Source organism: Athene cunicularia, unplaced genomic scaffold (genome assembly GCF_003259725.1).
Source record: "Athene cunicularia isolate RWA unplaced genomic scaffold, athCun1 SCF_139, whole genome shotgun sequence".
In the NCBI taxonomy this organism is placed as follows: domain Eukaryota; kingdom Metazoa; phylum Chordata; class Aves; order Strigiformes; family Strigidae; genus Athene; species Athene cunicularia.
In genome coordinates, this window is record NW_020799199.1 from 6,970 (window position 1) to 17,702 (window position 10,733).

At 59.7% G+C, this 10,733-nt stretch overlaps 1 protein-coding gene across 1 annotated transcript in view; it reads right to left on the reverse strand.

Moving 5' to 3' along the window:
* The window catches only part of C3 (complement C3), a gene marked incomplete at both ends in the record, with an annotated part of 13,002 nt that extends 2,626 nt beyond the window's left edge, over positions 1-10,376 (reverse strand). The window contains 27 exons of the mRNA XM_026867083.1: positions 465-628; positions 749-899; positions 1,040-1,135; positions 1,322-1,481; positions 1,559-1,634; positions 1,886-2,089; positions 2,178-2,264; positions 2,671-2,737; positions 3,033-3,245; positions 3,342-3,481; positions 4,022-4,107; positions 4,406-4,517; positions 4,785-4,982; positions 5,426-5,497; positions 5,699-5,828; positions 5,905-6,063; positions 6,509-6,703; positions 6,799-7,011; positions 7,839-7,985; positions 8,267-8,382; positions 8,681-8,801; positions 8,906-9,008; positions 9,340-9,430; positions 9,509-9,591; positions 9,690-9,784; positions 9,865-9,935; positions 10,186-10,376. Of these exons, the coding sequence (XP_026722884.1) occupies positions 465-628; positions 749-899; positions 1,040-1,135; positions 1,322-1,481; positions 1,559-1,634; positions 1,886-2,089; positions 2,178-2,264; positions 2,671-2,737; positions 3,033-3,245; positions 3,342-3,481; positions 4,022-4,107; positions 4,406-4,517; positions 4,785-4,982; positions 5,426-5,497; positions 5,699-5,828; positions 5,905-6,063; positions 6,509-6,703; positions 6,799-7,011; positions 7,839-7,985; positions 8,267-8,382; positions 8,681-8,801; positions 8,906-9,008; positions 9,340-9,430; positions 9,509-9,591; positions 9,690-9,784; positions 9,865-9,935; positions 10,186-10,376 (3,541 nt within the window). The remainder of the gene's footprint in view (positions 1-464; positions 629-748; positions 900-1,039; positions 1,136-1,321; positions 1,482-1,558; positions 1,635-1,885; positions 2,090-2,177; positions 2,265-2,670; positions 2,738-3,032; positions 3,246-3,341; positions 3,482-4,021; positions 4,108-4,405; positions 4,518-4,784; positions 4,983-5,425; positions 5,498-5,698; positions 5,829-5,904; positions 6,064-6,508; positions 6,704-6,798; positions 7,012-7,838; positions 7,986-8,266; positions 8,383-8,680; positions 8,802-8,905; positions 9,009-9,339; positions 9,431-9,508; positions 9,592-9,689; positions 9,785-9,864; positions 9,936-10,185) is intronic.
* Between the last annotated feature and the right edge of the window lie 357 nt (positions 10,377-10,733).

Sequence of the window (10,733 nt, forward strand, 5' to 3'; positions counted from 1 at the left end):
CCCCAAAGCCCCCCCCCCCCCGAGCTCAGGGTGGCCCCCAAATCCTGGTATCACCTGGAACATATTCTTGGGGGTCTTATGGAGCAGAGGTGTCCCCCAGGGATGGGACGTGTCCCCGAGGGTCCCCAGGGTCTGGAGGTGTCCCCAGGGACTCCGGTGTCCCCAGGGACAGGCCTTTTGGCTTTTCCAAAGCTCTTGAGATCCCATTGGACCAGAGGTGTTCCCCAAGGACATGACACGGCCCTGGGGGTCCCAAGGGCCCTGAGGTGACCCCCCCCAAGCCTTGAGGGGTCCCCCAATGCCTTTGGGGTCCCTGGGATCAGAGGTGACCCCCCACCCCTCAAGAGACATGCCCATGGAGTCCCCAGGGCCACAAGGTGACCCCTAAACCCCCAACAAAACCCTCAGCCCCTTCCTTCCCGTCAAGAGAGCACCCATGGGTGCCGGAAGGGTTCGTAGCCCACCTGAGTAGATCCGTAGCCACCACCAAAGAAATTCTGCTGGGCAAGCCAGCGGGCCACTGGCCCCGTCAGCTCCACTTTCTCCATTTGCAGCAGGGCCAGCAACGCGTAGGACGTCCCCTCGATGTTGTAGGTACGGGCGTTGCGTTCCTCCCAGCTTCTGCCCTCTGGGGTGACATCGGTCCCTCAGCACCTTCTAGGGACTATTTGTGTGTGTCATCCCCCCCCCCATTGACCTCTCCCCGCCACCCCCCACTTTTTGTCCCCCCTCCCCAGTGAGATGTCACCTTTGGAAAACTTCATGAGAACTTTCTCGCTTTTGAGTTTCCCTGCCAAGGCCAAGGCATAGGAGGTCAGGGCCACCGTGTAGGGTCGGGCCAGCGACTGGTACCTCCGGGAAAGGTAGTCGGCGGCGTCGGAGATGCTCCGGTCCAAGTTCTGGGTGGAAGGGATGGTAAATTTGGATTCTCAAGTGGCTGCTATAAGGGTTGGGCACCACATCTTGCAGCACTGTGCTATGTGGCAGGTCTCCGTTGTCCCCTCTCTCCCCGTCTGGGGTTGAGGACTGGGCCACTCACGTTGACGTGGTTCTTGCAGACCTCGCGGGCCTCCTGCAGCGCGACGAGGACAAAGGCTGTCAGTGACACCTCAGGTTCAGCACCCTGGTAGCCTCCCTGCGTGACAAAATGGAGGGAAAAAAATAAATCTCAAAATCGCGATTTTCACAGCAAGCTCTGTCCACCCAACACTCGTCCCCGTCACCCAGCATAGTCCTTTCCCTACAGCTCATTCCAAAAGTCCGTCTCAAACCAACAGAGCTTTGACCGCCAGCGGGGACAGGGTTTGGATCCTCCCCGTACCAACATCGGTTTATGGATGACAGGAGCATCTTCTTGGAAAATCCCATCTGGCTTCTGCTTCTCCAGGATCAGCCACTTCACGGCACCGCAAATCACCTCGGGTTCAATGTTTATCAGATTGATGGCCATGGAAAAGACTTTGGTCACGTAGGCTGTCAACCTGGGGACAGGAGAACCTTAGTGTCGTGTCCAACCCCGTCGCATGGACCCGCATGGTGGTGGCAACGTGACCCTCACCAGGTGCTCGATGCGCTGTTCTTGAAGGTCGAAAAGGAGCCGTCAGGTTTCCGGTAAGCAAGTTGTTGGGTGTAACCTGGCGAGGAGATGGCGGTTGGCCAACACCAAGGAGCACCCAGCCAAGCTGAGGTAGTTTCAGGCCACCAACCCACTCCAGAGCACATTCCAGTACAAACCAGTAGGTCTAGAAATCCCCAAACTGGTAGCACCCAACCCATCTCTTCTTCACAAGGTGCGGGTTTCTTCAGCACTTTGGAGGATGGCGACAATTTGCGCCCCAAGAGAGGAAACCAGGGGTTGCCCCCACTCTTTGGGGAATGCTCCTACCCTTCCTGATCAGTTCGATGGCCTCCGTGCGGCGGTCAACACCGAGGCTTTCCCACTGCAACGTGCTGTCCAGGTAGTGGGTGGCAATGACAGTGGGTGTCATCCCGATCATGTTCTGCTCCCCGCAGCCCGACGGCGTCACGATGAGGTGCTTCAGCTTGTCCCCATCGATGGCTTTCTCCACCATGATGGACACAGGGTTGCCTGGACCAGAAGAAGGGGAGATGTCAAGCCAGGAGTGTCCTGTCCCCTCTCAGCTTGTCCCCACGTGTGTCCCTTCCCCTGCTCTCACCTTGAATACTGACTTTGGTGTCCGACTCGGTGTTGGGGACAATATCAGAGATGTTTGCTGCCCTCACCTTCTCCTCCTGTACACCATCTGTGGGATGGAGATGGGTGACCCCAAATCCTTCATGTCCCTACCCACCCTGAGGTGACCCAGCCCTGCCCTACATCTGCAGCAGGACGTCCCTTGTCCCTCAAGATGTTCCAGAGCCATACCAGGATGTCTCTTCTCCCTTGAGGTGCACCAGCTCCACAGTAGGATGTCCCTTGTCCCCAAGGATGCCCCAGACCCACAGCAGGACATCCCTCATTCCCTGAGTAGCCCCAGCTCCGTAGTCCTTGTCCCGCAGAATTCCCCAGTCTTACCCTTGGTGGTACCTCCTTCATCCCCCAAGATGTCCCAGAGCCACAGTGAGACTTCCCTCATCCCCAGACCCTTCCCCTCAGTGGGACATCCCTGTGGGGCTGAGACATCCCCAAGACCAGCCAGGGCCACTCACTGACTCCCTTCTTCTTCGGGTCCAGCTCAATTATCTTCACCGTCTTCTCCATCCTCATCCCTTCAGGCTGCAGAGTTGAGAATCCAAAGCTGAAGGTTGGGGCTGGTTTTGGGTGACCCCCTTCCCAACCTCTCTGGGTTGTCCAGGAGAGGTGTCCCAGCACTCCCAGGTCATGGGACAGACTGAGAAAGCCCCAAGAGACTGCGCTTGACCATCCTGGGGGAAAGATTCTTCATCTCTGTCTACCAACACCAGGATGAAAGTGGAGACAGGGATGTCACAGGGCCACCGTGCTGGGGACATCTCAGGGATGGAGGTGGCACCCTGTGATGGCGATGCCATGAGCAGCAACGGCCACTCACCACAACTTTGAGCTTCTTCTTGACACCATCAGCCACGTCCTTGCCCCGGACAGCTCCCTTCACCTCGATGTCATGGAGCCCCAGCTGTAAGGGCACGATGACAAAGGGCACGGCCCACGACGACTGGGCTTTCAGCCTGATGATCTGCTGGTAGCGAGCTTTGGAGGTGGAGGCACTGCACACAGCGGGGTTGTGCATCAGCTCCACGCGCACCTGCGGGGCACAGAAATGGTGGCCGTGGGGTTCAGGTGGGCACAGACACCCACACACACACCCCCCAAGAAGTCCGGTCATGAGTCCCCTGCTAACCGTGATATCGTGCAACCAGTAGTTGTAGAGGACGGCCCGGATCTCCACCTGCTCATTCCTCACCACGGAGTAAGGCAGGCGCAGGTCGATGAAGAACTCCTTCATCACCGTGATCTCATAGGGATCAGCCACACACAGCCCTGCGGGGTGGCCCCCGGGGACATGGGGTTCAGGTTTATGGGCTTGCTAGGCCCCTCATGTCCCAGGGACTTCCCCAAGGCTTTCTGAGATCCTTCAAGTCCCACAGAGTCCTCCCAGGGTTTAGGAGATCCCTCAAGTCCCACAGAGTCCTCCCAGGGTTTAGAGACCCCCCAAGTCCCACAGAGTCCTCCCAGGGTTTAGGAGACCCCTCAAGTCCCACAGAGTCCTCCCAGGGTTTAGGAGACCCCTCAAGTCCCACAGAGCCCTCCCAGGGTTTAGGAGACCCCTCAAGTCCCATGGAGTCCTCACAAGTCTTAGGAGATTGGTCAAGTCCCAAGGACTGGCACCAAATACTGGGGGATCTCCCCCACATTTGGGGCACCTCTCCAGTTGTATGCTCCCCTCTAAAATTTTGGAGATCCCTCAAACCTCAAGGAAACCCACCAGGCTTTAGGAGATACTTCAAGTCCCAAGGACCACCCCCAAGGTTTGGGGGATTCCTTTGATCCCCAGGGACACCTTCCTACTCCACCACGTACCCTTGGTCGGTGAGAGGCTGATGGCCAGGACCTCCCATGTGGTGATGGAGTCCTTCAGGTACACAGGCAGAGTCTTCGTGGAGATTCTGGAGGGGATGGGAATGCCCAAGGGGGTCATAACCTGCCCCAAGCCAGGCAAGGGAGGTGTAACCAGCCACCAGGATAGAGTAGGGGTGGGGCGTCATGGCTGGTCCCCAAGCTGGACCAGAGGGTTGATCTGCACCAAGGTGTCATAGCTGGTCCCAAGGCAGCACCAGGGGGTCAAAGGTCTGGACTTGGGGAGACCACAGCTGGTCTCCAGACTGGGCAAAGTGGTGTCCAGCGCTGGACAGGGAGGAGGTGGTGATCCCCAGGCTGAGCCATGGGGGGGGGACAAGGGCTCACCCCATCTCGTTGGGATGCTCCGTCAGCGGCTCCACCTGCCACAGCCAGCTCTCCGGGAAGAGGCTCCGTGAGGTGATGTCCTCCTCAGCCAGGAAAACATCTTCCGCCTCGCCTGGGGGTGGCAGCATCCCTCTCGACCGTGGCCTCAGGGGCCCAACCCCTGGGCGGGGCATCATCCAAGCACCACCCTTATTTTTCCCAAGCATCATCTAGGCATCACTCAACATTCATCCAAGCATTGCCCAAAACTCACCCAAGCATCGCCCAAGGAGAGCTCAAGGAACACCCGAGGTTCACCTGACCTTCACCCAAGCTTCACCTGCCCAAGCTTCGCCCAACCGCCAACCCCACCATCACCCCACCACAGCCCAGCACTTGCTTCGAGCCAGCTCGAGGAACTCGTGCTGCTTCTGGTCACGGATGCCCTTGATGTAGTTGCAGCAGTCGAGGAAGGCCTGGACACAGGCTTCGCCATCCTGGATGTAGTTGGTCCGATGCTCGCAGCTGTGGCCCATGGGGTTCTCCTTCATGCCGTCCTCACAACACTTGCGTAGCACCTTGTCCGTGTACTCAGCCGCTGCCAGCACCAAGGCACCCAACTGGCACCCAGTCCCAAAGGCCCTGGTCTGAGGGCCGTCAGGGACATGGGACACCCTGGTGTCCCTCAGTGACATGGGACACGCTGGTGTCCTTTGGGATATGGGGTGGTGTGGTATCACCACAGACGTGGGACACCCTGGTGTCCCTCAGGGACATGGGACACCAGTATGGACTGGAACATGAGATGACGTGGAACATGAGATGACATGGGATGCTCTGGTGGTGAATGGGACATAGGACACTTTAGTATCCCTTGGGGACATGTGACACTGGTATTGACTGGGACATGGGACACTCTGTTGTCCCTCAGGGACACAGGACACTTTGGCATCTTTAAGAAGATGGGACAAGCTGGTGTCCCCAGGGACACAGGACATTCCAGTGTTCTTGGGGACATGGGACACCTCCAGTGCCACCTACCCTTGGTGCCTTTGTACTCGACGAGCTGCAGGGAGCGGCGTTTGCGTTTCGCAGGCTGGGGACACTGGACATCTGGGGACAGAGAGGACACAGGTCAGCACCCCACAGTGTCACAGCCCCAAACCCAAATGTCACTTCCCCTTGACATCGGTTGTCCCATCAGGTGACGCATCCCCCACCCCTGAGGTGCCACCAACCCCATCCCCAAGGTGCCACCAACCCCGTCCCCAAGGTGCCACCCCAGGTTGTCCCAGCCCCCAGCATGTCCCCTACCCCCTCTCTGCGGCGTGGCAATCTTCATGTTGGTGATCAGGCTGAGGCCAGCGTCGGCGAAGACACCCACGTTGTCCTTCCCACTGCCCGGGGTGCAGGCGATGTCACCCTTCTCCACTGTGTCCCAAACCTGCGACCAGCGGGGGACAACCATGACAGCCACTGCCACCACCCGGGACAGCGGGGACGGGGACCTGGGCACCCACCTTGGACTGGGTGAGCTTGTTCTTGTTGAGGACAAAGACACCCTTATCCACGGCCACCAACCCCACGTGGGCGTTGTGGTCACCCTCGATGCGCAGTCGCATGGGCGTCCCCGGATCGTGCACCCGGTTGTCAGCCTCTGTTGCTCCTTTCACCACCAGCTGTTGGGGACAGAGGGCAGGGGTGGAGGGGTCATGTCCACGGGATGCCCAAAAAAACCTTTCACCACCCCCCCAGGAGCTGGCCTATGGGGGTACCCCAACCCCACAGGGTGTTGGGAGTCCTCCAGGGGTAGCTGATGGCTGTGTCCTTCACCATGGGACAACTGGACCAACAATGGGCCACCTGCACCACCCAAGCCCCCCCCCTGAGATGCCCAAGCCCTCCATGGACCATTCAAACCACCTAAGTGACACCCAGACCCCATCATGGGCTACCCAAAATTCTCAAGGACCACCCAAGACCTTCCAAGGGGCCGCCATGTCCTTCCAAGGGCCCCCCAAGCCCCTCAAGGGCCACCTCAAGGGTTACTCAAACCACATCCAAGGCCCATCCAATGTCCCCAGAGACCCCCCCTGACCCCCAAGACAGTGAGGCCACACTCACGGTGCCCATGCAAGTGTCCTTGACATCAACCCAGATGGAGTCAGCAACAATCTCGCCAGGCATCACGAAGTAGTAGGCCACGATGCGGAAGGAGGGGATGAGCTCGGCTGTCACTGGCAGTGACATGGTGACCAGGGTCTGGCCGGCCTCGTGCCGCTGTCGCCCCACACGGACGATGCGTCCCTTGCTCATGATCTGCGGCGGGCAAGGAAAGGCAGGGTTGGTGGCACCTGGCCATCTACATCCCTGAGATGGAGGGTGGTTGGTTGGCAGAGGCCAAGTGCCCTCACCAGGTAGGTGAAGTACTGGACGGCGTCTCGGACGGAGTTGCTGTTGCTCTTGAGATGGAAGTTCACGGCGAGGTTGTCACCAGGCTGCAGCTCGACGGTCCCCACGGCCAGGTGGAGGAAGTTGCCGGAACCACCCTGGCTCTGGTAAGCTGTGGCAGTCATCTCCCGTGAGGCCTGGCGGTCGGGCGGCAGCCCCGGCTGGGCCGTCCGCACCTGCAACACCGGGGACACGGCGGCACTTGATCAACGGGGAGAGGTGTGGACCTGGGCAAGTGTCAGCATGGAGGTCTTGGCCACCGTAGAGGTCTTGGGTGCCCTGACCTCTGCTGCCCTGGTCCTTGGTCAGTGATGATCATTTCCGTGGTCACCCTGATCATCGTGGCTACCCTGGATGTCTTGGCCACTCTAGTCAACTCAACCACCTTGGTCCCCCTGACACTGGCCCTTGGCTACCCTGAACATCTTGGCGGCTCCCATCCCCCTGACCTTGGCCATCCCACACCTTGGTCACTGGTGAACCCTGCTGACCCTGGCTGCAGGCCACCGTGGGCAACTTGGCTACTCTGGACATCTCCACCAGTCTTCTTGAAATGGGACATCCTGGTCCTTGATCACCCTAGATGTCTCAGTCAACCCAGTTGTGTTGACCACTGTGGTGTCCCTGACACCAGCCATCCTGCGCCTTGGTCAGTGGTGACCAGGACAGTCCTGGTCCTTGGTCACTCTGGACATCCTGATCACCACAGTTACCTCAGCCACGCTGGTCCCCCTGACCTTGGCCATCCGGATCCCTGGTCAGTGGTGATCTGGGTGGCCCTGACCCTTGGCCACCATGGATGTCGGGGCCATCCCGCTCCCCTGATCCTGCTGTCCTGGCCCTTGGTCAATGGTGACCATGCTGGCCATCGTCCTTGGTCGCCTTGGACATCTCGGCCATCTCGGTTGTCTCAGCAACTCCAACCTCCAGGTCACTTCAACAGCCCCCTGGCCACCTTGGCCACCCCAGTTCCAAGGCCACCCCAGTAGCTAGCCCCACTCACAGTGATGGGGACCGTGTTCCTGTTGGCTGGCATGTTGAGGACCAGCTTGGCTGTGCCGTCACGCTGGGTGGAGACGAGACCCTGGAAGCCATCAGCCTTGACGGTGACACGTGGAGCCGGGGACTCATCTGGGTTAGTGACGTAGACCTGCAGGGGATGCGCTGTGACGTGAGGAACTTACGTGGGGACACGGCATGAGGGGTGACACCTGGTGCCATCCAGGTGACACAGGGACAGTCCACAGTCCCCAGGCCCTCTCCAGGTGACTCAGGGGTATGACACAGTGACAGACCCTGATCTCCAAGTGTCCTTCACCCACAAGCCCCCAGGATTGTCCCATCCCCATCCCGATACTGGGGACTCCGGTGCCATGGGCGTCCTGGGCCAATGCCACCGCCGTCCCCAGCCCTGTCCCCAGGTGCCATTACCGTCAGATCAAAGGGCATCCCCGGCTTGAAGTACTTGGGGGTGCGGGTGAAGTGGATGGTGTAGGGGGATGTCACGATGCGGATGCCGCTGCGTTGTGCCTCCACCATGTCACTGCCTGTCACGGGAACAGCCACGTCACCCAGTGCCAGGACAGGGCTCCCAGTCCCCTCCAGGGACAGCCCTGTCTAACCTTGGGTGGCCCCAGATGTTCCCATCCTGGCTGTCCCCGACCCCACCTGCCCCCAGTCCCACCCGTCACTGCTGTCTCCATCCCCCTACATGTCCCCAAGTGTCCCCCCACCTACCCAACATCTTGAAGACCGTGACAGACACACACAACCCGTGGCCTCACACATCCCTGCTGTCCCTGTCCCCCCAAGTCCTCTGTGTCCCCCCGTGTCCCCCCTGCACACCTGACTCGGTGATTACGGTGACAGAGACGTAGAGTGAATGTCCCACCAGCTCCTGGTAGTTGGCGAATCGCTGCCGCAGCATGGCCATGGGCAGCACGGCTTCCCCGTTCCCATCGACCACCTGCGGCGTGGAGTTGGTGGGACAGGGGACAGCCACGGGGGCCAGGATGGGGACAGGGGATGGCAAGGGACTGGAATAGGGACAGGGGTCAAGGGTAGGGTCACCTGGACACGCCGCAGAGACTGGGGGATGCTCTTCTTCTCGTCGTCCACCATAACACCGAAGAGGACGAAGGCTGTGCCCTGCAGATGCTTCCCATACAGGTACCTGTGGGCAAGCCCCCACCGTCACCGCCAAGCCCTGTGTCCCCATGTCCGCATCACACCCACATCACTGTCACCCTGTGCCCCCACATGCTCTTGTCATGCAACCCTGTCACTCCACATGCCCATGTCTCCCTGTCACCTCCACCGCCATCACCCGGTGTCCTCCTCACCCCCTGTCCCCATCATCCCACTTCCCCATCACCCTCAAACCTGTCAGCTGGCATCCATGGCACCCCCTCATCCCTGGGGACTTCGCACAGGAATGTCACCCCACACCATCACCCATGGGGGTTTGACCCCCAAAAGGAGCAATTTTGGGGTTCCCATCCCACCTGGCTATGATGGACACTCGGAAATCTTCATTCCGGTCGATGTAGAGGAACTTCTCCTCCGGCTCCAGGACAACCTCAAAGCTTGGCAACACTGTGGGGAGGACACCCAATGGACCCAACACATCCAGGACAAGGGACCTGGTTTCTGGGGACCCCCACCCCACCTTACCATACTCCTTGACTTCAAAATGGGTTTGGAAGACCTTTTCTGGTGAGTCTTCAAATTTGGCCATTATTGTCCATGTTCCCAGGCTGGAAAAGGCAGGGGACAGGATAAGGGGACAAGTCCAGGGCCACCGACATCCCCGGGCCACCGACATCCCCGGGTCACCCTGGGAGGTGGCACCCACCTAATGATGTTGGGTAGGTTGTGGTTGAGGGAGAAGATGCCAGTCTTCGTGGGCGAGGACACAGACGTTTGCTTGATGATGACATTATCAGGCGTCTGAAGGGACATGCAGTGGTTGGGGACAGTGGCATGGGCGATTGTGTCCCCATGTCCCTGTGTCCCCAGCAGTCACCCACCTTGACCTCCACAATCACCGTCTTGGCCACTGGCTTCATGAGGTGGTCCAGAGCGAATAAGCGGCAGAGCACTGTGAGGGGACACAGGGGACACGGTGAGGAAGGACAGTGTGGGGACATCCAGAAATGGGTGCTGGGCCCCAAAATGGGTGTTGGGTCCCAGTGGAGATGTCAGGGAGATGTCCCCAAATCGGTGCTGGGCCCCAGCACCCCAAGGTCACACCAGCATCCCAAGGTGCCGCGTGGAGGGGACTCAAACACCTCAAGGTGCCACCAAGACCCCAAGGTGCCACGGAGGGGACCCAACAGCCCAGAACGCACCAGTGGAGCCGGGGGTGTAGATGGGCTTGTCAGTCTGCACGAAGATGTGGCCGCTCTGGAATGACACCAGCAGGACCTTCTCCAGGGACACATGGGCCACCCGCGCCGACACCGAAACAAACTGCTTCTCCGTTGACTGTGGCAGTGACTTGGCCGACACCTGCGGTGACAGAGGTGACACCAGGTGGCACCTGCACCACAGGGACAGGGCAGGGAACACCAGGTGGCACCCATGCCCAGGAAACGGGGCTGAGGATGTCAGGTGACAGTCCCCAAGGACTCCAGGGAGATCAACAACCCCCAGGTGACCATCCTCGAGTCACAGGGTGACCATCTCCAAGGACCTTGGGGTGACTGTCCCCAAGGATCCAGAGGTGACCACCCCCATGGACCCCCGGGTGACCATCCTCGAGTCACAGGGTGACCATCTCCAAGGACCTTGGGGTCACTGTCCCCAAGAACCTGGGGTGACCGTCCCCAAGCTGTCCCTGCAGCAGAGTGACCATCCCCAAAAGACCCCATGGTGACCAACCGCCCACCCCCGGGCT